This window comes from Mytilus californianus, unplaced genomic scaffold (assembly GCF_021869535.1).
Source record: "Mytilus californianus isolate M0D057914Y unplaced genomic scaffold, xbMytCali1.0.p SCAF_4, whole genome shotgun sequence".
Lineage (NCBI taxonomy): Eukaryota > Metazoa > Mollusca > Bivalvia > Mytilida > Mytilidae > Mytilus > Mytilus californianus.
This window is the reverse complement of record NW_026262690.1, coordinates 25,336,559-25,363,322: the sequence shown is the minus strand read 5'-3', so window position 1 is coordinate 25,363,322 and position 26,764 is coordinate 25,336,559. Positions and strand designations below refer to the sequence as shown.

Here is a 26,764-nt window from a genome sequence, read left to right as displayed (position 1 = left end):
ATACACATAACACTTGAGGTAAATGGATACACACCAATAACATGACACTTATGGTAAACAGATGCACATAAATATGACTCTTGCGGTAAATGGATACACATACAAAGTGACACTTGAGGTAAATGGATACACATAAAACATGACACTTGAGGTAAATGGATACACATAAAACATGACACTTGAGGTAAATGGATACACATAGCGTATAACACTTGAGGAAAAAATGGATACACATAAAATCATGAGAGGACCATGTAAGCCAAAACTGTGAAAGTGTGAAAATGCTTTATTTGAATGAGAGAAACTGTATCTTTAAGTGTTATATTGCTAAATGATCTGATATAAAATGGTAGTCAAAATGTGTCTTTTAAATCATATTAGTTCAAAAGCAAAGGGCTAAAAGTTCCCCCTTTTTAAATTTAAAAATTAAGTCTGAAATGACAAGTTTTATTATTTGATTTTGTAGACAGAAGGTGCTAAACAAGAGTCTTCATACAATGATCTGAATGCTTTAATTGGTGATTATATGACAAAGAAGATGAAAAATGGTTTAATATTTGCCATGAAGTTTCCAGTATCTCCTGAAAGAGAGGAAGAACAAGATTCTGGTATATATCTGATGACAATTTAATATATGTTCTCTTCTTAGTAGTTGACTTATGCTGATATTTTTAGACATTCTCTTTCAGCAGCAATGTTAGGTTTTTTTTAGTCCATCAAATGTTTCTGGTCAATTTGTCACTTTGAGTTTAGTGGATCTCTTCAGAATCTATCCTATCTGTTTAAAGTAGACTCCCTTAACTTAATGAGATGAAAACCAATGTACTAAGTAAAAGCTTTTCATTACCTTGTTTGGAATACAGGATTAATAGGTTTAGAATTGAAAACATGAATATTGCCCATATAAGATAAGTCATCTTACAAAGGGTAGACATTTCTTGCCATATTAGCTCTAAATAGATATTTACGATAATGATAATAATATTACAGCAAGATAGGAAGTATTACATTAGAAGATTATTTTTCAGATGAAGAGGACCAAGAAGAATCCAGATTGATTCCAATGAGTCCAAGCTCCACTTCAGTGAGTTGTAGTGAGTCTTTGGATAACTTCCAAGAGAGGGTATATACTGAACTTCTACAAAACTATTCCAAGTTAGATCTCAGCAGGTAATTTTATTTCCTTCAACCAGAGTAACTGGTGAAATATAGTATAAAACTAGTGCAGTTTAACAAAATTGTTCTTATCTTCTAATTTTAATGAATGACCTCTTGTCTAGAAGTTTTGAAAAATTTGACAAGTCAAGCACACTAGTTTAAGAAATGTTTCATCTGGATATAAAACTATCATAATGACATTTTAGAAATAATTATGCCCCCACTCCAATGGAGGGATATACTATTTCACCTCTGCCTGTCCATCTGTTTGTACATCTGTCTGTCTGCAACACATTTCTGTTGCATTTATCTCCACAACTACAAGCATAGCAGCCTTTTAATTAAGTCACAAAAGTTTCATCTGGTTATGCCTGACAGCATGACACATTTTCAGTTCAGTTTCAATTGATGTTCAAAATCCTGTTTCCCAGAAATAATATCTTCAACAGTAGCGCAAATATAATGAAATTTTAGTGACATTTTTCTCATCAACTACAAGTAACACTTACACTTTACAGTACGTCTTCGTTTGATCTCGTTTGTTCTAAACAATCTTTCAGTTGTTTCTTAACTATTGTTACAGATTTTAAAAAGATGTATAGTTGATTTTGCTGCAACAAAATTTACCTTCAATGCCAGTTATTTTGTTATTGCTGTAGAACAAATATTTCGATTAAAAAATTTATAATATCTTTTTTGTTTGAAAACAAAGCAACTATTTATTGCTCTTTAAACTAATGTTCTAGAGTGCCTGAAAAAACAATGCTTAAGCTTACCATTTATCTCACGATGATATTTTTATTTCAGTACACTTTCTCTTACTAATGATTGATTGTTGGTTGCTTAACGTCCAGTGTCTTACTAATGATTATTCTCAAGCTAAAATTCATTACCATTTGATCAGATTGAAGCAACGAATTCAAACTGCAAATTGAAAGAGTGATTGGACCAATTGCAATTCCGAAAGACAAAAACCTCTTGGATAAACACAGTGAAAAAAACATAGTAAAATCTGTTATTGCATTTAGATAATAAGGCTTAAATGTTAACATGTAAAACATACTGTTTCCCAGTGGATAAATAAAGTTGTTCATGGATAAAGTAGAATGAAGATTAGATTATATATGTATATTTTACAGCTGTGATGATAACCTTAAAAATTCAATGAAGAAGTATATAGAAAATGGCTTTAAGAAGGATATCAGTACATCAGAAACGTCTTCACTCCCAGAATTCCAGAGTATGATGGAGTTAGCTGCACTTAATCTAAACAGGTTCATCTTTATATTCAGAATTTATTTAGTATCTTAGAAACTTAGAAACTTATAAGAAATGTTTAATTTGTCACAATGTTAGGATCCTAAAATTGAAAATTCTGTATGCATATTATGCAAAATAATACAATTATTGGTCAACTTCCAAAGAAGATCTGTTGGTTTGAATATTTATTTAATGAAAATACATGTAAGTGTTGCATTTCTGTTGACACTCAATATATTTATTTTATTATACTAAAAAACGGTAGACAAATTCCAAATTGTAGACTTGCTACATTTCAGTATATGGTGTATTTAAATACTGAGGTATACCACTAATGATAATAATAAATAAGCTTTATTTAGAGGTGGCATATTACACATAAACAATGACACAACATTAGCTTTATTGAGCTTTTCACTGAAAAATTAAATGTAAGCTCTCATTTGTATATTTTTCATGTGAAAATATTATAAAATGACATTTGAATCTTTCTTAATCTTTTTTGACAGAGAACTTGACTTGTACAGAAAGAAGCTGATGCTTTTCAACAATTTATTTGACTTAGCTTCTATCAAGAGAAGAGGGAGTCTAGCTTTAAGACAAAACTCAGTAGAGGTAATTATATCTAAAACCAATTGAAGAAAATCAATAATATAATTGCCTATTTTTTGTATTCTTATTATTGATTTTATAGCACTTAAGAAGTTATGGTATGGTGTAAATTTTGTGACAGTAAAGTGAAAATCTTTATTCCCCCCCTGCATACACAAATCAAAAACTTATATTGTTGGATTGGTGTCTCATTTATGTTTTCCCCACATCCTTTTTCTCATTCTGAAAGATGGCAAAACATATATATTGCAATAGATGAAATCGGAACACTTTTTTTTGTTGTACTTTATTTTAGTCAATCTGAACTAGCCATGTCTAAATCCTGTGTTCTATTGAAAGTTTACAGCCGATACTAACAAAGTTTAAAGTTTGGGACAACATTCCACAAATACTATTACAGGTAAAAATTATGATTTTTCTTGCAGGTCACCACTTCAGACATTCCGTCCATGATAGACAAGATGAGTCAATGTAGAGATGATATCTTAACTATAGAGAATAAGGTAATTATTGTAAATGAAGATTAGTGGACTGTCCTTTTAGGGTCTGTACCGTTATTTTATTAACTTCTCTACCATCTGTTTTTATGATGTTTCTCTCTACTCTACATGATTTATGAAAATATATTTTTGTCTTGCCATCTGTTACAAAAACATGAACAATGATACAATAAAATTTCCATGCCAGTTAATAAAGGAGAAGGTCCAGTAAGGGCTAGTTTTGGCCTAAAATTCGAAGTACATCTGATGAAAGATTTTTGACATTTTTTAAACACTTTAGTGTCTATTTCAGTTGATTCAATTAGTTTATGTAAAGGATTTGAACTGATTTGGTAATTAAAGACGCTCAAATTCAAGCTTAACTATGAAAAATCTATCAAATATGCCATAAAACATCCCTTTTCAGACGGTTTTTGTCTAAAATGTAAGTGGCCACATTCGTGTTCAGTCTCAACCTTTATATATGTTATGTATAATCATCAACTACAACATATATTTGAATTTTAAGACTGAACACAAATGCGGCCACTTCCATTTTAGACAAAAAACGTCTTAAAATTAGCACAAATGCTAAAATTCTGAAGCTTTCAGTAATTTTGCATGAATTTATGATGCTAGTACCTGATGCATGTGCATTGTATTGTCAAAAACAGCCAATATTTATGGAACAAAAGCATTCTACTGTTCAATAATTAGACAATATACGTATAGTGTCTTGAAATATGAAATTTATTTGTATGAGGCTAAGAAACGGGGGGAAATGCGAGGTTTACCGAGCATTTCCCCCTGTTTCGTGCCGAATACAAATAAATTTCATATTTCAAGACACTATACGTATATTGTCTTTATACTGCAATCGATAAAAAACGTAAAAAATAAAATAAAATACGTAACAAATTTATTGTTAAAAAAAAGTGTTTGGAATTTCCCTCTTGGGGTACCATTGTTGGGTATTTCCCTATAAGCGTAGTAATTCATAAAGTCCAGGCGATAAGACATTGACATTTTTAGGAATTAGAAAGAGAAAATAAACTAATTTAATAGTATTTAATAAATATGGTATGTAAATTACGAATTTCAAGACATAACAAGTTTAAATTTACAAAAGTTTGACAATGTTGTTACTACACGTTGTCATGGTTGTGACGTGACGTTGTTGATGAAATACAGTAGTTCCGGTAAGTAGGCGTGGCTAATAGGTTAGTTGAGGTCATTGACGTATAAAGCTAACGTTTATACGTATAGCTTTATCTGTATAGTAAAATAGCTGATTGCAGTATAAATATCTAAAAGTGTACATTTCAACAAATTTGTAAAAATGCTATATTTTGGGGCCAAAAAGGGGTCTTACCAGGCCTACTCCTTTGCCAGAGTTATTACTGTTCATGATTTATTGTTCCTTATTGGGATTCTACACAAGAATTTATGATTTATAAAATGCATACTTATTTATAAGTTGTCTTGTATTTTGTACAGGATTTTAATTTAATTTGACCATTATTCATTACAATATTCAGATTATTTTTCTGTTTTTCTGTCATGGTATAAAGGAGTAGGTCCGATAAGGCCCTAAAGTAGACCCTATTTCCGGTTTAAATTTCAAATTAGGATTTATTTACCAATATCACAACGAATCATACCTAATACAATGACTAAATAGGTAATATGTCTGTTTGTTAAAAAATTACATACTTGCATAATTTTTTGGACAGGAAACATAGAGCGCATACCTTGACAATTTTTTTAACATAATGTTTGTTATGACATTTGACATATCTAACTTGAATATTTAGTTTGTTGATGCCTGCGCTCTATGTTTCCTAGGCCTGAATTTGGTTGAAATCAGGAGGATTTTTTCAAATTCCCAAAAATCCTATTTTTGACCTTTTTGGGATGTAAAAACGAATCAACGCTTAAAATTAAAACCTTAACAAAAAAAGTTCTAATTAATTTTCTCACAGGTCTTTTCGTCAACTTAAAACATTTTTTATCTTGAAACTTTGAAGTTAATAATTGGGGCCAAATATGACCCTTACCGAACTTACTCCTTTCCTAGAGTAGTCTTCTAGAGGTTATGTAGATTCTGTGACAGATTTTTATGAACATCTGTTTTGATATCTTGAATAATTTAGTACACATCTTTTTTTTTTTTATTTTAGAAAATTGAATACCATATAGTGCAGATTCTATACATATGTTAGTAAATGTACAAAATATTGTGTATTTGATTTAAGTGTAGAAAATATGTCTTTGTATTCTAATTCTTAAGGTTTCGGTACACTGAAAGGCAAAAGTTTTGAAAAAAGCCTCCCTCATGTGAATTGTTGAGAGCAAGAAACCTTTTTAGCTCATCTTTCCAAAGGAAATGTGAGCTTTTGCCATCACTTGGCGTCTGTCGTCGTCTGTCATCATCCATCATCGTCTGTCCCGTGTAAACTATTTCAAACATCTTCTCCTCTGAAACAACTGAACCAATTCCAACCAAACTTAAGCTGAATGATCCTTAGGGTATCTAGAATAAAGTTTGTGTTTTATTTTCTGTTTCGTCAAAAAACATGGCTGCAATGGCTAAAAATAGAACATAGGGGTAAAATGCAGTTTTGGCTTATATCTCAAAAACTAAAGCATTTAGAACAAATCTGACGTAGGGTAAAAATGTTCATTAGGTCAAGTTCTATCAGCCCTGAAATTTTCAGATGAATCTTAACAACTCATTGTTGGGTTGCTGCCACTAAATTGGTAATTTTAAGGAAATTTTGCTGTTTTCCGTTATTATCTTGAATATTATTAAAGAGAAAGATCAACTGTAAACAGCAAAAATGTTCAGCAAAGTAAGATCTACAAATAAGTTTGATGACCAAAATTTTCAATTGACCCCTTAAGGAGTTATTGTCCTTTAAGGACAATTTTACACAATTTGTTTATCATGTTTTCTAACTTTAAAAAATCTTCTCCTCTGAAACTACTGAACCAAATTAAACCAAACTTTGGATATTGCGGACTAATGTATGTAAGTTACAGATTTGGATCTGCCTGTCTTTTTGCTTTCATCTTGCTCTGACCTCGATGGTGTTGCTGGTACAGAGTGTTTGGTCGTTCTGACAGTATGGCAGCTTCTATAGCCTCTTTGGATTGATGATTCAAGGGCGACGTATGCGGTGGTGTGGTTAGTAGGTCAGGGTCATTATTAGGTTATCTAGAATAAAGTTTGTGTTTTATTTTTTGTTTCCTCAGAAAGCATGGCCGCCATGGCTAAAAATAGAACATAGGGTAAAATGCAGTTTTTTATTTACATCTCAAAAACTAAAGCATTTAGAGCAAATCAGACAAGATGTTAAAGTATTCATTAGGTCAAGGTCTACCTGCCCTGAAATTATCAGGGAAATCGGGTATCTGATTTTTAGGTTATTGCCCCTGAATTGTTGATTTGAAGGAAATCTTGCAGTTTTCGGTTATTATGTTGAATATTATTATAGATAAAGATAAACTGTAAACAGCAAAAATGTTCAGCAAAGTAAGATCTACAAATAAGTTTTTATATGACCAAAATTGTCAATTGACCCCTTAAGGAGTTATTGTCCTTTAAAGACAATTTTTCACAATTTGTTCATGTAGTTTGCTTACTTTAAAAAATCTTCTCCTTTGAAACTACTGAATCAATTTCAGCCAAACTTGGGCTGAATGAGTTTCAGAATATCTAGTATAAATTTTGTATTTTATTTCCTTGTACGTTGTTGTAAATGTGTGTATTGGTTATTTCCAAGTAAAGAAATATTGTTATTATTGTATTAAGAGAGTTTATATGAGTTGTCAGAATTTATTTCTAGTATTTCTAGTATATTGAATGAGTAATTAACGTACGTTTTACTTTATGTTATTAGATGTATCGATAACGTCATATATGGCGCAAATTTGTCATGTATTATTCAGAACGTTACCGTTGGGTAAATATTGTAATCGTGAACCCAAAAGTGTTCATTTGTGAGCTCTCAACTGGAAGAAATAATATGTCTTGATTGTTTTAGTAACAAAAGTGTATTATTATAAGCATTTTGAGTCGAGGACTTGTATATTTTATGTCAGCGTTTGACGTTATGTTTTTCTTCCTGCTTAGAATATTTACTTCCGGGAATTTCAAATAAATACCTGTGCAACGTCACGTTCATCAGTCTTTGCTGTGTTTACATTTGGCTTGCAGCAAGGCTCAGCCAGGGGGTTCCTAGAGGTGAGAAGCAGCACATTTAGCTGTATGCCTCGCAGTTTATATTACAAGTAAGGGTCGTAGTTTAGAGCTAAGAAGCAGCGCAGATAGCTGTATGCCTTGCATTTATTTACGTTGTCATTGTAGAATTTATTAAGATAATCCCGTTTGGTCCGTACAAAAATACAAGAGAAAGAATGTTATTTTAGTAGCTCCGCCCCGTATGTTAATATTATATTGCTGTTAGAATATTGTACATGTATGGAAATATATCGACTGTTCCTGAAGTTTAATAAACGTATCATTTTTACTATTGATTATTTATTCACGCTACCAATGATGAGAGAGAACAGACAACAGATTTGACGGCCGTATTTATTATCCCTTAGTTTAGTCACAAGTTTTGTGAGTTTATTCGTATTTGCTGGCTTTAAAACTATACAAAAACATAGCAAAAAGCAGAAATTACAACATACGTCAAGAAACATAGCCACTATGGCTAAAATGGAACATAGGGGTAAAATGCATTTTTTTGCTTTTGAAAAAAAATATGACAGATACAAAGAACATTTAAATGGCATTTTTAAGCCACTCATTAATATATATTGAAAAGCAAAAATAATCATTGATGAAAGATTTAAGCATAAAATTACAGGTGAGCGATTCAGGCTCTTGAGAGCCTCATGTTTTTTTATAATTAATATTTATTTCAGTTTAAAATTTGACATAATAGAGAGAAGGGGACACTTGAGTATTTTTCAAGCTGCCTTTATTGAACATTTTTTCTGCTATGACAAATGCCATTTACTTTTTTTTAAATTCCTTAGGCAATTACTCTGTTATATTTAAACTGCCTTACTTACACAATTTCTGTGATACGTGGACCACCCATATTTTGGGGTGAATTGCTTTCCTTTGGTACCTCACATTTGACTGCCTCCAATACAAAATAATCTTTTTTATCAAAAGCCTTTAATGATGGCATTATTATTACATTATAGTTTATGGGCTATCTGAAGCCCGCCTCCGGGTGTGAGATTTTCTTGCTGTGTTGAAGACCCATTGGTGGCCTTGGGCTGTTTTCTGCTCTTTGGTCGGGTTGTTTGATACATTGCCCGTAATCATTCTCAGTTCTAAATTGTTATTAAACTATTACTCATGATAATGACAGAAAGTTTGTTTGTTGTAGGTACAAGAAGCATTACAATACCAACAGCCTGTTCAGTATGACTACCCTTATATAGGTGTCAACGAGGCACAGGTTTCTATACCTACTACACCATTCCTCTCCATAAATAACACAAAGATAGTTCCACAGACAAGTTTTGATGTAAGTAGATTCTGTCTCTTTTTAGACTACCCAAATATAGATGTTTAGATGAAACAAGTTTCAGTATTTACTAAACCATTTAAACAAATATGTGTTCCTACAAGCTTTGATAAAGGTCAATGAATATGAAGTTGATTAGTATATCTGTTTGAATATTATACCCCACTCAATATATTACATTAATCTTGTCTGTTTGTTTATACATCCGTTTGTCAAACAAATATTTCTGTCACATTGTTCTCTGGCACTTCTGAACAAAATCACTTCATCTTTGGTCAGAAGTTACAGTAGTGAGGTATAACATATGAGTATTTTTATAGATATGTAGACAACTACTTCCTGTTTGCCAAATCTTTGAATTTTTGTATGCTGTAGAAGACAGGATGTATTACGATGTACCAATGTCCGTCTGTCTGTCTATCAACACTTTGTATGATAACTCAAATTTGCTTCAGCCTATTCTCATATAACTTTAAAACAACATTAGAATTGATGGAAGAAATCTCCCTTTCGATTTTTTAATTTTTGGCTTTGTGACATTCAAGAGTTACAGAAATTTGACTCTTCGATTTAAGGCATTTTTTTACAAATAGTGCACTAACTTTCAGTATTCCTGAATTGATTTCCTCTAAACTTTACAATATTGTGGGAATTGATGGGAGGCTCCATTTTAATTCTTTTTTTATTTTCTGGTTTCTCAACCTAGAATTATGGTACTGTAATACTGTAAATTCAGAAATTATTGCGAGGTTTTTATTAATGCGAATAATGCGACTGGGTGACTATCGCAATAATAAGAACTCGCATTCTGATGTCTGTTACATATATCTGTATGCAGATTTTCATGATATCGCAATAATTAATCTCGCATTTTTGTCCATTCTTGAAAAATCGCAATAATAAATGCACGCAATAATTTCTGAATTTACAGTAGTTAGATTTTAGTGAAATTGTTCACATATTGTACCTTAACTTGAGTTTGCCTGAATTGATTTAGTGGAAACTTTACATATTTGTTGGAACTGGTTAACATAACAAACTGTTTGATTTCAAAAATGTTATACTTATGTTTTTTACAGAGCCATTTTATTTGCTTATGATTAAACGCCTTTGAAAGGGCATATTATGCGTTCTTTGCACAGCTGATTATACAATATTTTGAATGAACTTAAAAATTTCTGTCTCCCATATCTTCAATACTATTAATCAAAATGACTTAATATGTAGTCTTGGCAGTGATGAGTTGTCTGGTTTGAGTGCTTTTGAGTTCTGTCAGATGCCTAGTTCTTGTTTTCCTATACTTTGATTCAAATGGGTATATGCTTAACACCATAATGTTCGATTGTCTAATGTCCTGTAAGCTGGAAGTTTGTTTTTTGTCACATTATTGCATTAGTGGAAAAAAAATTGTGCTTTTGCAGTAAGACAGAAATAAATAAGGAATTTAATTTTTTTTTTTTAAACCTTCAATTATGGGAGTAGAATTAGACCAAGCTGTGTCTTAAGTAACAGTTAATTAAATGTTACTGATTTTCTTGGTTGGAATTTTGTCTACAATACACCACCAGTAGTTAGGGTATTTTGAATTAGAAAAGGGAAAATCCTTATTGTGATAATATGAAATCTTTTCTATATCAGTATTTGGAAATTTGTAAAGGATTACATGAAGATGTAGAATGATTTATCATAAGGACAAATGAAGCAAGATTTATTTCTTGTTCAAATAAAGATAAAAAGCATAGTAAGTGAAACTGAAGCAATTTAACTTAACCGCAAGACATGGTCTATATAAATAAGAAGATGTGGTATGAGTGCCAATGAGACAACTATCTATCCAAGTCACAATGTGTAAAAAGTAAACAATTATAGGTCAAAGTATGGCCTTCAACATGGAGCCTTGGCTCACACCGAACAGCAAGCTATAAAGGGCCCCAAAATGACTAGTGTAAAACAATTCAAACAGGAAAACCAATGGTCTAATCTATATAAAAAAACGAGAAACACTTATGAACCACACCAACAAACGGCAACCACTGAACAACAGGCTCCTGACTTGGCACATGTTTTGTGAATGAATTAAAATTTAAAAATTAGGTTTCAGAAAACAAATATTTTAAATAGTTGCATTTATCTATTCACACGTCTTGTATTTCCAGGTCAAAATGTTAAAACATGGAAAGATTCCATTTAAAATGTCCCTGAGAGCAGATATACAAAAAGGTCATCTACTATTGATAAAACCAGCTAAAGATAACTTAGACCAAACAGCTCTTCCACAAGATCAAAGTAAGTGAACAATGTAAAGATAACTTAGACCAAACAGCTCTTCCACAAGATCAAAGTGAGTAAACAATGTAAAGATAACTTAGACCAAATAGTTCTTCCACAAGATCAAAGTAAGTAAACAATGTAAAGATAACTTAGACCAAACAGTTCTTCCACAAGATCAAAGTAAGTAAACAATGTAATGATAACTTAGACCAAACAGCTCTTCCACAAGATCAAAGTAAGTAAACAATTTAAAGATAACTTAGACCAAACAGCTCTTTCACAAGATCAAAGTAAGTAAACAATTTAAAGATAACTTAGACCAAACAGTTCTTCCACAAGATCAAAGTGAGTAAACAATGTAAAGATAACTTAGACCAAACAGCTCTTCAACAAGATCAAAGTAAGTAAACAATGTAAAGATATATGAGAATAAACAGCTCTTCCACAAGATCAAAGTAAGTAAACAATGTAAAGATAACTTAGACCAAACAGTTCTTCCACAAGATCAAAGTGAGTAAACAATGTAAAGATAACTTAGACCAAACAGTTCTTCAACAAGATCAAAGTAAGTAAACAATGTAAAGATAATTTAGACCAAACAGTTCTTCAACAAGATCAAAGTAAGTAAACAATGTAAAGATAACTGAGAAAAAACAGTTCTTCATCAAGATCAAACTAAGTAAACAATGTAAAGTAAAGATAAATGAGAATAAACAATACTGCAGCAAGGTTAAAAAGAGTTCACAAAGGTGCTGGATGGGGTTCAGTGGATATTTGTTCCACTGGACAATTTTTGACTTGTCCAAACAAAATTATACTGAACAGTCAATAACTACATGAGATAATAAGAAAATTCCAAATTTTAATCAGACATTAGGTCATAAAAAAACTGTTTTAACAATATGATAAACTTCTCCAAGTAAACTAGCCACAGTTAATATTTGCCTACTGATCAAGGAAGTTAGAAAAGAAAACTAAAAAAAAATTCTTTATACAAAATCAAACATGGCTTCAGAGAAGTTAATGCTAGTAAACTATGAATGTAAGTAAAATTGGTTTAACAAGTTCAATATAACCACAAAAAAAAATAAATATAGAAAAGTCATTGATTCTAGAAGATACAATAATTAAAACCATTCACACAATAGAATAGAGCAGGTATATGTCAATGAGTCAGCAACCCAACAAGAGGTATACAATAATTAGCCAGAAATTCAACAACATAAAAATATCGACATATGTTAATGTATATTTAGAAAATTGATAATGAAAAATTAGTTTTATGCTAGAATGTGATATTTTAAAGATGTAGATACATATATTGTTTTGTTTCAGTATGCCAGCTTGTGAAGAATACAAATGACAATACAAGATTGGATATGATTTTAGATAATAAAAAGAAACAGATATTTTGTTTTGAAAATGTACATAAACGTGAAAACTTTTGTCAACAAATAATGCATATGAAAAATAAACATTCCAAGGGAAATAATGTGGACCAGATTTCTCTTTTTGTGGGAACATGGAATATGGGTAAGAATTGTATTTCTAAATCTTTTTAGCTCAACATGGACTTCAGTCATACGAGGTATTGCCATTACTGTATCTCAGTCACACATTGCAAACCTTTCATTTCTTTCCATCTAAAACATTACCTCTACTAAAAGGTATAGTTTACAGGAATAATAGTATGGAAGGTGAGACCACAACTTATTACTGTTGAATACCATGAACAACAGAGACTAGATGTAGATGAGATAAAAAGAAAGATTTTACATATAAGCAAATCCCAAGTAAACAACTAATAAAGTGAAGAGAGAAAATAATCAAAACAAACAAAGAAAATATTGAGAAAGAAAGGAACAAGGAAGAATATGGATTTCAATTGTAAGAAGAAATTTATTTGTGTGCCACTGTTTCATTTCCCATAATATTTCTACAGCTGAAAGTGTATATCAGTTAATGAAAGAAAACTTATTCTGTAAGAGTCTGGCACATATTTTAGTAGGATACACAACACAATTGAACTGTTGTTTTAGACTACACTAAACATTTCTTTAATCTTCCTTATAAAAGATTGTTTCTTTGTAAAATATATGCTTATCTTTGTAATTTTATGTTTAAGAGAATGTAAAAAAAAAAAATTTTTTTTGCAACATATTCAAATGTTTTAAAATCTTGCTTGTGTCATTGTTATAATGATACAGTTATATTGTGTCTGGGGTTAATTGTTTATCCTTAATACTATAAATCTCAACAGCAGGGCTATAATGAGTTGATAAAATACAAGTAGGTGAAAATAATAATGTCTTTATATCTTATCTTGACGCAGAAAATTATTGCTCCAGTGTTACTAGTTACTCTGTAAAACATATTTAATGTGTTTATCCCATGTGAAAAACCTATGAAAACAAGATTGGACTTAGATTTGTGATTTTGTTTTTTTTTCTTTCAGGTGACAAAGCTCCAACACAGAATATATCATCATGGTTACAGTGTCATGGCCGTGGCAAAATAATGGACCATAAAATATTTGGACACATTCCATATGATATATATGTGATAGGTACACAAGAGAGCGCCATGACAGAAAAAGAATGGGTTAATTTCATAAAGAAACAGATTACACAGTGTGGATTTGCTGAAATAGAAGTGGTTTGTATTGTTTGATTTTTATTAAATTGTGATGGAGTTAAACTTTGCTTATATTATGATGCATGCAGACTGTCCAGGCATCTACATTTCAGTTTAAAAAATTGTTTTGATATATTTATCAAATCTAGGCAGTCTTTGGTGGATAATGTATTATGGTATGAAAAAGATCTGTATTGGCTTTGAAATCACTAATTCTTATCGGTCAAGGTCATAGAAGTAATTAATGTTGAGCAAAATTTTGGTTTCCTGAAAAATGCCTTAAGTGAACATAGTGAAAGTTAAGCACATATGATTTTATTACGTGTTTTTATACCCCAGGCAACGAGTTGCGGAGGGTATAATGTTTTTGACCCGTCCGTCCGTCGGTCCCTCCGTCAGTCCGTCAGTCCTGTTTCTTGTCATCGCAACTCCTTTCAAACCACACAACAGAATTTCACGAAACCTTTTTAGATAATAAGGACATACTATGTAGTTGTGCATATCGACAGGAAATTACGATTCAATTTTTTTTCTAGGAGTTACGCCCCTTTGAACTTATTTACTTTAATGTACTACTGCAACAGTTGCCATCTCAACACCTCTGAAACCACACAACAAAATTTCATGAAACTTTGTAGATAATAAGGACATACTACGTAGATGTGCATATCGACAGGAAATTACAATTCAATTTTTTTTCCAGGAGTTACGCCCCTTTGAACTTATTTGCCCAATATACTACTGCAACCTTTTGTCATCGCAACTCCTCTCAAACCACACAACAGAATCTCATGAAACCTTTTCAGATAATAAGGACATACTACGTAGATGTGCATATCGACAGGAAATTACGATTCAATTTTTTTTCTAGGAGTTACGTCCCTTTGAACTTATTTGCTTCAATATACCTCTGCAACAGTTTGTCATCGCAACTCCTCTGAAACCACACAACAGAATTTCATGAAACTTTGTAGATAATAAGGACATACTAGGTAGATGTGCATATCGACAGGAAATTATGATTCAATTTTTTTTCTAGGAGTTACGCTCCTTTGAACTTATTTGCTTCAATATACCTCTGCAACAGTTTGTCATCGCAACTCCTCTGAAACCACACAACAGAATTTCATGAAACTTTGTAGATAATAAGGACATACTATGTAGATGTGCATATCGACAGGAAATTATGATTCAATTTTTTTTTCTTATGCAATTTTTTTTCTTACAGTTATTTTATTTCTCCAGTGACAATTTGGGGACGTGGGGTATGTGAGCGCGCTCACTAAGGTTCTTTAATTTATGTATGTTTTGCTAGTGTACCAATAATAACACTAGTTTAACCCCACCACATTTTTCTTTGAAATTTACCGTATGCACACATTTCACTATTAATTTTAAATGTATTGTACAAAGCATTAAACATGTAAAATGAAAACTGCAAAGCATAGGAAAAGCACTAAAATGACGATATAATAGATCACAAAAGCAAATAATTATAAATAGTACTATACTGTATTAAAAATTTCCCATAATTACTGAAGCAAGTTCGAAGTACTTGACCTGCTGATAAGAAATCATATCATCCTATACTCTATCCAATTGAAATCAGAAAATTTACAGGTGAGGTACTGAGTGCCGTTTTTTATGCTGGTAAGCCTATATTATATCGCTTGTCCTGAGTTGGTATTATATTGAAGCAATAGGAAGTAAAAACCACTTCATGAGAATCAGTGAATAAATTGAAATCAATTATTACATGGTGACATCTTGGGAGGTTATATTGGTTCTCTGTTGGTTTTATCTCAATAGTGTTCAAAAAGGGATTTAGCTACAAAGGAGTTCAGTAGGTTACCTATTAATTTTGTCATATGTTTGTATCTCTATTGTAACGTGAATAGAACATATGAAAAATATTATAAAAACAGTATACCTTTGAACTTTTCATCAGTATAAACGAAGAGTTCCTAGATGTACTGATTGAAGCGCCAGGATCATTTTAACGTCTTTGATGTATATTTTTACTGTATCTTATGTTGACTATAGATAACTCAGGCTGTTCAGTTTAGACCTTCTTATGTTATGATTAAGGGAGTTTTATTTATGTGCATACCTATTAAATGTGTTTCCTATTATTAGAAAACATGTGAACTGGACACTGAGATCTGTATCTTAGATTTATAGTACATATTGATCAATGAATTAAAAAAAATATGTGAAGTCCTCAGATTTTGAATATCCCAATATCCCAGTGCCTGAGAAATTTCTTTGATTTTTTTTCAGGTTGAAGTGTGTACATTATGGGGAATAAGATTAGTAATTATAGTACAGAAAAAACATTGGCATAGTATAAATAGAATACAGAGGTCATCAGTCAGGACAGGGATCGCCAATACATTAGGTAAGATATTATATCCACTATATTGCAATCTCTCTGAGCGTCCATCTGACCATCTGTTCGTCTATTTTGTCCAACAAAATGTTTTAGTCAAGACTTTTCTGATGAACTGTTCAACAGAATGGCCATATATTTTGTCAGCATCTTGAACATTATGAGTTGTTACGTGAAACTTTTCAAATCTGACCAATACCTTTCTGTTTTCTGATTCTTAGAATTATGAGTTTGGGTATGTTGAGAACAACAAGTGCAACTTCTTGTTTATATTATGGTATAAACAAAATACAAAGATCTTCTTTAAGGACAGATAATGCCTATTTATTGGGTAATGGTTTTGATGTTTCATTATCAAATAACAAATGTACCTTTTGTTGCCAAACTCTTACAGGTAAAAACTAATTACAGAAAAAAAATGAAAATCTTCAGATTATACCAAAGACTTATATTTTTAGCAGGTTATATGATAAAGGATAAGATATGGTAGTCATTACTTTGAAGAGTATCTCAAATGATATTAGTCTTTCTATATGATATTTTTATAGTAAATTGCATTACAATATGTTTAAGAGGGTATATGCAGAAATTAATTTGCACTATGTTCACTTTAGGCATTTTTCTTTGAAATTTACCCTAAAACACATTTCATTATTCATTTAAATGCATTCTACAAAGCATTAGATTATATATGAAAATCTGCAAAGAATTAACTACCCCTTCTAAGGAATAAAGCACAAACAAAACCCTATGCAAAACAACCCAATATATAGTTGTTGATCAACTTTAAAATATCTATTGATATCTGCTTGAATTTCATATTTAGAAGAATAATTTCTCTCTCAACAGGAAGTGAAAGAAATTCAAAACTACAAATCTATTCTTTGAATAATTGTCTGTATATTTTTTTTCAGGTAACAAAGGTGCTGTTGGTATTTCATTTTATTTTAGAGGAACTTCTTTCTGTTTTATCAATTCACATCTTACTTCAGGAGATGAAAGAAATGAAAGGTAGGAAAACCCACTTTGTTTTATTTTCTTACATAGTAATTAACAGAGTTGACAGGTTATGTATCCAGGTAGAAGTTACTGGCTATTGATTTTTGTTTTTGAATGTTGAAGTTAAAGTTAGTCTCAAAGTTACTTGAGAGGTTGCAAAACTTGAACCTGTTAATAATATTTTCAAAAAATGGATTGCTATATCTTAAATATTCTCAAAAAACTTTTTTTTTGTTTCATATGAAAATTTTCAAACAAGATGAATTTTGAAAAAAAAGTGGCAAGGTTATGCTTTGATACAGTTTATTGCAAAATCTTTCAACAAAACAAACATTTAAATTTACAATAGAAAGCTGTCATTTGAAATATTTTCGTAAATGTACTTTCATATGATATCTTTATGTATAAAATATTTATCTTCCAGACGTAATGCAAACTATCGAGATATAATAAAAGGTTTATCATTAGGACAGAAACATTTAGATTTGTTTGACGTAACTAACCAATTCCATCATGTCTTCTGGTTTGGTGATCTGAATTACAGAGTAGAAGATAATATAGAGGTTAGTTAACAATCTGATTCTCATCATGTTTTACACTATTTCTCTAACATCATATTGTAACTTAGGTCGTTTTAATACAGCTTTTATATAAGAATGTTTGTATGTAAAATTTGATTATTTGGTTTTAAATTAATTCAGATGATGGTTAAAAAAAAAGTTAATTTATGTTTTGTTTTAAGGAGAAAGTGGGTATACCATTTACATTCAAGCATTCTTTGAAATACTGCTTGGTCCCTAAACCCTATAAAAGTTGAATAGCTTCTGGCTTTTAATAATCTTAATTTGTACATTTTTCAAGGCTAAGTAATTATTAAGTGACATTCAGAATTGTTATTATGAAAATAACCAACCATATGGGTCCAGTGAAATAATTGAGAAATAAAACATTATGACTTATTAGGTGTCTTTGATCTATAAATATTTTTTTGTATCATATCTGCATTTTATTTGCTTTCTAATTCTTTCTTGACCATTGTTTAATTGCTATTCATTTTTCTCTAATTCTTAGCTGATTTATCCTTTTCCTGACCTGTTGATTATTTTTACTTAATTAACGTGTGGTTCTTAAGATCTTAGTTCTTCATTGGTCAAAATTCAATTATGTCAAATTTTCTTGCTTTCCTCTAAATATCCTATTGTAACATCATGAAAAAAGGCAACTATGCCTGATGATGTTACATAGAAAGAACACATCTCTTGGCAGATCATTTAAAAAGAAGAATTAAGTTTGTCTGCATATTGTCTCAAAATCATTAGAGAAACAGATTCTACCAGCAAATCTCGTTTTAAATTTCAAAATTTATATGTCAGGAGTGGAGAAATATCGTATTACACTTATATATATGCCTTGGTGTTATATTTTGTTAGTGTCAAACTATAGAGCTTCTGTTTAGAGTTGTATTTGAAAATGAAAAAGTCATAGTTTACCAGAAACATAAAGTCTGTTTACTCAGTATGAAAATGGAAAAGAGTAAAATAGATGTTTAGTTTGTTTACTCAGATATTTGTTCATTTTTCCCTTTTTACAAAATTCATATTGCCATCAATTTTTGAAATGTGAATCTGGTGCAGTAAATTTTGGTACTTTCAATGTTATTATATGAATGAAATATTATGGGTTTAAACACACAATACATACATTTTGACAAGAACAATGACTGCACTGTAAATAAGGATATTATAATGTTTTCAATGCATATACTTTTCCTGCAGGGGTTTATTTCACATTAATATACTTGATTTGTACAAACTATTGACACTTGGGATATTTTGACACATTTAACTTGATCCCTAAAAATGTGAAAATAATCCCAGTGTAAAAGTTTCCTTGTATACAGAACAGTTGGTTCATTATTAGGGCCCTGCCGAATGGCGGACTCCCTATAGTGATCAGTCCGTCCGTCCATAAAAAATTGTGTCCGCTCTATATCTAGAGAACCGTTATGATTTCAAAGTTTATACTTAACATGTATATTAACCAACCCCAGAGGGTGTGTCATAATGTATGTACAACTTCCTAGGTCAAAGGTCAAGGTCAAAAACTTTGGTTTCAGTTGACAACCCCATGTCCTATGGTAAAGTTCGTGTCCGCTCTATATCTTGAGAACCGTTATGATTTCAAAATTTATATTTGACATGTATAAACCAACACCAGAGGGTGTGTCATAATTTATGTACAACTTCCTAGATCAAAGGTCAAGGTCAAAAACTTTGGTTTCAGTTGACAACCCCATGTCCAATGATAAAGATACAATTTTTTTACCACACATTATTCACAGCGGGGCCCACAGAGATGGCTCCTATCTCAATGATATCTAGTTATTCCAGGGGTACCAATTTTTGTGGATTTGGTGGATAAAGGTAAACCACAAATTAGAATGGTCCAAAGGAGTATAAATTTCTGTAGGCTTGTATGCAACTATGGGAAATCCACATAATCAAATATGGAGAAATATACTATTTTCCCTTAATCCACGTAAATGGGTACTCACAAAAATGAATGACACAGTATAACATTTAATGTTGAATAATTCTAAATTTATCTTCTCAGATTATTTTAGAAAAATGTGAATCTCAAGATATACCATATTTACTTGGTAAAGATCAGTTGCTGAAAACACAACATAATAAAAAGGCTTTTTGTGGATTTGGTAAGATTTATTGTAATTAACCATCAATATCAGTGTTTTGAGTAAAGATGTAATGTTGGCACTCTTAATTTTATTACATGTAGATGAATGAAAAATTGTGGTTTTAAACACACAATAAATATATATATATTTTTTAAGTAAAGAAACATTTTTTCTTTGGTTTAAAAGAACTTAGTATCAATTAATTCCTTGTGCATTATAACTATTAAAATTTTAAGTTTTTTTTTTAATTAACAAAATTGATAGAAAAAAATCATATAATGCTAAGGATTGTAATTCAATGAGTTGGTCAAAATTTAACAAATATTATCAATATTGTTTGAAAACAAAATAGTAATTGTTTTTTTTTAACAAATGTAAGACCTTATTTCTGAAATGCTTTCATATGTTAATTTTTTTAAAGTTTTTTTTAAGTGAAAGCTGAGTTTAGTTAGGAACATGAATAAATTGACACTTAATTTTATTAATAAAAGTCTAACAACCATTGAAAGTTGTTTAAAACTATATAATATAAATGGATTCTTCAAGGTTGTTTTTGTTTCTTTAAGCTCCTATTGCCAAAGGCCACGTGAACTTTTACCATCACATAGCATCTGACTTCTTTTAATTACTGAATTTATCTTTTGTAGTCATAATGGGTTGAATTTCAAAATCTTATGAAAAAAATGACTTCACCAGTTAGATCTGAACTATACATATTTCAAAAACGATTAAATTGAAACTAGAAATAACCATGCAGGAATGTTCCTGAAAGACTGTAGTTACTTTGGTCGTAGTTAAGTTTAGAATATGACTTAAATTGCCCCAATAGGACCACTTTTATCCAAATTTGATAGATTTTGTATACGACCGCAAAAAATATTGGTATCATGTCGTCGTCGGCGTCAGCGTCGTCCTAAGACATTTGGTTTCCGGACAATAACTTTAGTATAAGTAAATAGAAATCTATGAAATTTAAACACAAGGTTTGAAACCACAAAAGGAAGGTTGGGATTGATTTTGGGGTTATGGTCCCAACAGTTTAGGCATTTGGGGCCAAAAAGGGGTCCAAATAAGCATTTTTCTAGTTTCCAGACAATAACTTGTTGAACAGTGTGTGGATCTCTCTGAAATTATACCACAAGTTTCCATACCACAAAGGGATGGTTAGGATTGGCTTTGGGGGTTATGGCTCAAACCGTTTAGGAATTAGGGGCAAAAAAGGGGGGAAAAACAAGGGTTTCCTGGTTAATGGACAAATACTAAAGTATTGGTCTTTGGATCTCTATGAAATAGATATTGGACCATTAAGCATTACATAAGGGAAAGCATTCGATTGATTCATGATATTTTACAGTATATTGTAGAGAACAATATTTTTTGATTTTGATTTTGAGAAAGCTTTGATTCTTTATGTTGGGACTTCTTGCTATAAATATTACAATTTTTCATGCTATTAGTATTACATTTTTTTTTCATATGCTGAATCTAACTGTGTATTTGGTTGTTGGGCCCATTTTCTAATTGGTCCAAATTTTGGTTCTAAGGCTATAAAATTTGTCTTGTTTGATTTAATAAACATTAAATAAAATTTAAAAGATAATAATTACAATGTTATATTTGAATTACCTCCCTTACATTGCTTTTAAATTATGTAAAGTTGTCATCTAGTTCTAGTATGAATTATTTTTTAGCTGTTTCTAGAAACATCAAATATTGCGATGGAAGTATATATAATATAATAATAGTGTATATCAAAGGGTTCAGTGGTAATAAATTTTCATATTCAGAATTCAACATAATTTGTTTGGGTTTTTTTTAGCATTAAGAGTTACCTCCCTTATAATGGTTTTTTTTTATAAAGAAATGTTGTATTGTCTTGAGGTGATTAGCTGTCAATTTATTTTTAGAAGTTACTATTAAATGCTGATGAAGGTATATTAATTTTAGCCATGATTATGTATGTCATTTTCTATTTTAATACTTTTATGATGTATTTAAATGGGTTTTTATGGTTGCAAACTCCTTTGGAAATTTGAATTGAGATTATGACCATATCTTGAGGGGAAAAATTTTCTTTTTGGAAAAAGGGGGGGGGGGGGGGGGGGGGGGGGTAAAAAAAAATTGGGGGGGGGGGGGGAGGTGACAATAATTTTTGGGGGATTAATTTTTCTTCAAGATTAAAGAAATTGTCAATTTTCCAAAGAAAAATTGTGTGTCACAATTGCTAATTCTTTGTATATCCTCTGAAAACAGATTTACTAAGTATTGCGCAACAGCACAGTGTATTGCACAAAAGCAAGAAATTGAATATAAATTCAAATCATTTAACGAATTCTAAGTTCTTGGACTACAGTTATTCTATGTCTGAAACCTATTATGTGTCAAATATTTAATTACAATCCAAATTCAGACCTGTATCAAGCGCAAATATTGTGTCCATTTTTGCCCCAACTGTTCAGGGTTGGACCTCTGCGGTCGTATCCAGCTGCGCTTGGCGAAGCAATTTATTTTTTATTGAAATCCATTGATTTGGAACCAAACTGTCTAAATATTTTTCAATAACGGATACTATTATATACTTTTTTAAAAGCTGTTTGCCTTTCCTTTTTTTAAAAGCTGTTTGCCTTTCCTTTTTTTAAAGGCTGTTTGCCTTTTCTTTTTTAAAGGCTGTTTGCCCTTTTTTTTTTAAAGGCTGTTTGCCTTTCCTTTTATTAAAGACTGTTTGCCTTTCCTTTTTTAAAGGCTGTTTGCCTTTCCATTTTTGAAGGTTTTTGCCTTTCCTTTTTTGAAGGTTTTTGCCTTTCCTTTTTTTAAAGGCTGTTTGCCTTTCCTTTTATTAAAGACTGTTTGCCTTTCCTTTTTTAAAGGCTGTTTGCCTTTCCTTTTTTGAAGGTTTTTGCCTTTCCTTTTTTGAAGGTTTTCGCCTTTCCTTTTTTAAAGGCTGTTTGCCTTTCCTTTTATTAAAGACTGTTTGCCTTTCCCTTTTTAAAGGCTTTTTGCCTTTCCCTTTTTAAAGGCTGTTTGCCTTTCCTTTTTTGAAGGTTTTTGCCTTTCCTTTTTATAAGGTTTTTGCCTTTCCTTTTTTTAAAAGCTGTTTGCCTTTCCTTTTTTAAAGGCTGTTTGCCTTTCCTTTTTTTAAAGGCTGTTCACCTTTCCTTTTTTTAAGGCTGTTTGCCCTTTCTTTTTTAAAGGCTGTTTGCCCTTTCTTTTTTAAAGGCTGTTTGCCTTTCCTTTTTTTAAAAGCTGTTTGCCTTTACTTTTTTTAAAGGCTGTTTGCCTTTTCTTTTTTAAAGGCTGTTTGCCTTTTCTTATTTAAAGGCTGTTTGCCTTTCCTTTTTTTAAAGGCTGTTCACCTTTTCTTTTTTTAAAGGCTGTTTGCCCTTTCTTTTTTAAAGGCTGTTTGCCTTTCCTTTTATTAAAGACTGTTTGCCTTTCCTTTTTTTAAAGGCTGTTTGCCTTTCCTTTTTTGAAGCTTTTGCCTTTCCTTTTTTGAAGGTTTTTGCCTTTCCTTTTTTTAAAGGCTGTTTGCCTTTCCTTTTTTAAAGACTGTTTGCCTTTCCTTTTTTTTAAAGGCTGTTTGCCTTTCCTTTTTTAAAGACTGTTTGCCTTTCCTTTTTTTAAAGACTGTTTGCCTTTCCGTTTTTTAAAGACTGTTTGCCTTTCCTTTTTTTAAAGGCTGTTTGCCTTTCTTTGTTTTAAAGGCTGTTTGCCTTTCCTTTTTTAAAGGCTGCTTGCCTTTCCTTTTTTGCCTTTCCTTTTTTTAATTTTTGTCATGGTGTTGTCTATCTTTCTTCAACTCATGGTTTTTATTGCCCTAGCAGAGGTTAAAGTCAGCAGCTTAGCAGTGATGAGTTGTGATGTGTAAGTGCCTTAGGGATCTGTCAGGCACCTTCTTTCTGTTTTCTGATACCTTGAATTATGAGTGGGGGTATGCAAAGCATGACAACACATGCATTATTTTCTATATTCAAACACAATCACATTAGAAATAAGATAGAGATTTTAGATTTCTTGTGTAATGGTCATGAAAAAAGTGATGTATTGTTCTTTTTTTAACTCTCATTAGTAACACGTACAAAAATCTATTTGAGGTGTTAAGTTTTTTTAGTATTGTTTCATAATGAGTTACAATCTTTTTTTTAACGTATATTTCAGAGGAAGCTAGAATAGAATTTATGCCAACTTATCGATTACCTAGACACAAAATGGAGTACAAATATGATTGGCTGAAACAGAAGAAGAGCGGGGTAAGTACAAATATGATTGGCTAGAACAGAAAAATTAGTGAGCAATTCTTTTTTGTTGCTATCTTATATTATAAGCATGAAAAAAAACTCAAGGGTATTTCAAATAAATACTGTAACACCTTATCTCTATTTGTTTGTCATTACTGGATATCTCAGATGTTCCCGTATAATGTTGAAGCCACAAAAGAAAAGTGATTGTTGTATGACATTCAAGTGTCACAGATTCCCAAATAGTAATAAGGTGTATATTGAATGTATGAGAACTTTTCTAAGTATTTGATAGCAAATGAATCAATGATTCAGACCAAAACACAAAAGAAATTGTTAGAAGAAGTACTTTATGTTTTTCTGAAATGAAAAATACATACAAAGTACATTATTTTAGCTGTAATATTCTATATATAAACTGAGATGTAATGTTTCGAAATTGTATAATATACCAAATACTTATCAAAGGATTTAATAATGATATGTGGCAGATTACAGGCTAGCAATAAAATGGTGTATTATTCATTATTTATCATATAATGAAAAAAAATTTTCAAGTTCTGCATATGTACAAAAACTGAAGACAAAAAAAATAAGAAAAATTATGCTGATAACCCAATATATTCCCAGGCAGACATCACATAATGGAGCTGATATGGTATTATCACCCTGTGTGTAAAAATACATCAGAAATATGATTAATGATTGATAAATGTATGGTCTTTTCTATATCAGCCTTCCACCCATATGAGACCCTCATCTATTGTCTCTGGATGAAAACTCAGCTAGAGCCTATGGCTGATATGTGAGGTTTTTTTTATGATAACTTGCGTGATTTTGAAAAGTTAATTACTTGTGTTTTGTTTATGCTTCACAATTTGAAGTAACAGTAAGTTTATTATAAGTTCACTCTTTAAAGCAATTTTTGGGAGAAATTGGATATAAAAGATTTACCTTACAAGGGATTTTCTATCCTTCTTAATGTGATATATTTTTTAGGATAGAGTTAATGCCCCATCATTCTGCGACAGAATATTGTGGAGGTCATACCCTGAAACTTATGTTGAAAATAAAACTTATGGTAAGTAAGTTGTCTTACTGATCTGCTTGTGCACGATTCACAAATAAAAAAAATGTAATTGGTCATACAATAAAGATAGGAAATTGAAATACAGGCCTGTATGAAATGAGGATAAAACACATTTTCTATTTCATTTCTTAGAGAATATATTTTGTTCTATTAGTCTTAGTTTACCAAACCTGTAATATGCTTCAATATTTAGTTCTTCCATGAATATTCAAAGATAGAATATTTGGAAAGTTTTATTTAGCATCTAGGACAAATGTAGGAGCTATATTGAGAAATGAAATGTTCTTTATAAGCATAAGAAGATGTGGTATGATTACCAATGTGACAACTCTCCACCAGAAACCAAAAGACATAGAAGTTAGTAAATATAGGTCACCGTGTGGCATTCAACAATGAGAAATACATAAATAACATAGCAAGCTATCTATTACAAGTAAAAAAAACTGTAAAATGTAAAACCATACTCCACAGTCATGGGGACACATTCTACTGCATACACACAGCACGAGCAATAAACCCTGCAGTCAATATGAAAATACTATTACTATCTGTCTTGCATTACAGTTCATCATGGATGTTCATGTAAAAAAAAATATGTCCCTAGAGAAAATATCTGATAATCTCTGTGAATAGTGATTGTTGTTTGATGTCAGTAGGTCTAACATTGCAGAATTAAAAATTGTGGTCAAGTATATTTTTTGCCATTATGAAACTAATTTGTAACCTGGTACATACAGCTAATGCAGGGTTTTAGAAAGTCAGTTTTTGAAACATGTATTTAGAATTCAATATGCTTTAATTAAAGAATTTATATTTAAGGCATAGTGTAAGCACTTCAACAGCATTTATTTCATTTTATTTAAACAGGCTGTGCAGAAAAAGTTTTAGGCAGTGATCACCGACCAGTTTTTGCGTCCTTTAATGTTGGAGTTAGTTCAGATTTTGTGATGAACAGAGATTCTTTAATAGAGGATTCTGTAGTGGAAATATTATTTGATGAAATTGAAGCACAGGTAAATATCTGAAGATTTCATGTTTATTAAGAAGGTAAAATACTATTTATGTACAAATAATGGGAGTGAATTATTGGGTCATGAGACAAAATGTCGGTATTAACAATTTGATTGATTGATCAGTCCATTGAATGATTGCTTACTGGATTGATTGATTGAATAATTAATTAATTTATTTATCAATTGATTGGTTGATTGATTGAACGATTGATTGATGTTGGCTTGTGTATGACCCTTTTTGAGAGATATGAAGTTGATCTTTTCACTAATACGGAACTTGAATTTGCCCCTGTTGGACTTTTGATCTTTGACGTTTTGAAGTTTTTATTCCAGAAAATTTGGTGATTTTTTTAAACCACAACTTCTTTTCCAATACC

The 26,764-nt window shown here is 31.0% G+C and overlaps 1 protein-coding gene across 10 annotated transcripts in view; it reads left to right on the top strand.

Annotated features, from left to right (window-relative positions):
- LOC127737778 (phosphatidylinositol 3,4,5-trisphosphate 5-phosphatase 2-like) overlaps window positions 1–26,764 on the top strand; it is an 84,110-nt gene that overhangs the window by 38,599 nt on the left and 18,747 nt on the right. For all 10 annotated transcript variants that reach the window (XM_052248692.1, XM_052248690.1, XM_052248691.1 and 7 more), the window contains 16 exons: window positions 467–608; window positions 1,029–1,170; window positions 2,298–2,432; window positions 2,928–3,033; window positions 3,456–3,533; window positions 8,921–9,061; window positions 11,218–11,347; window positions 12,668–12,865; window positions 13,788–13,987; window positions 16,247–16,364; window positions 17,270–17,366; window positions 17,779–17,917; window positions 19,968–20,067; window positions 24,205–24,296; window positions 25,284–25,365; window positions 26,242–26,387. In XM_052248692.1, coding sequence (XP_052104652.1) covers window positions 467–608; window positions 1,029–1,170; window positions 2,298–2,432; window positions 2,928–3,033; window positions 3,456–3,533; window positions 8,921–9,061; window positions 11,218–11,347; window positions 12,668–12,865; window positions 13,788–13,987; window positions 16,247–16,364; window positions 17,270–17,366; window positions 17,779–17,917; window positions 19,968–20,067; window positions 24,205–24,296; window positions 25,284–25,365; window positions 26,242–26,387 — 2,046 coding nt within the window. The remainder of the gene's footprint in view (window positions 1–466; window positions 609–1,028; window positions 1,171–2,297; window positions 2,433–2,927; window positions 3,034–3,455; window positions 3,534–8,920; window positions 9,062–11,217; window positions 11,348–12,667; window positions 12,866–13,787; window positions 13,988–16,246; window positions 16,365–17,269; window positions 17,367–17,778; window positions 17,918–19,967; window positions 20,068–24,204; window positions 24,297–25,283; window positions 25,366–26,241; window positions 26,388–26,764) is intronic.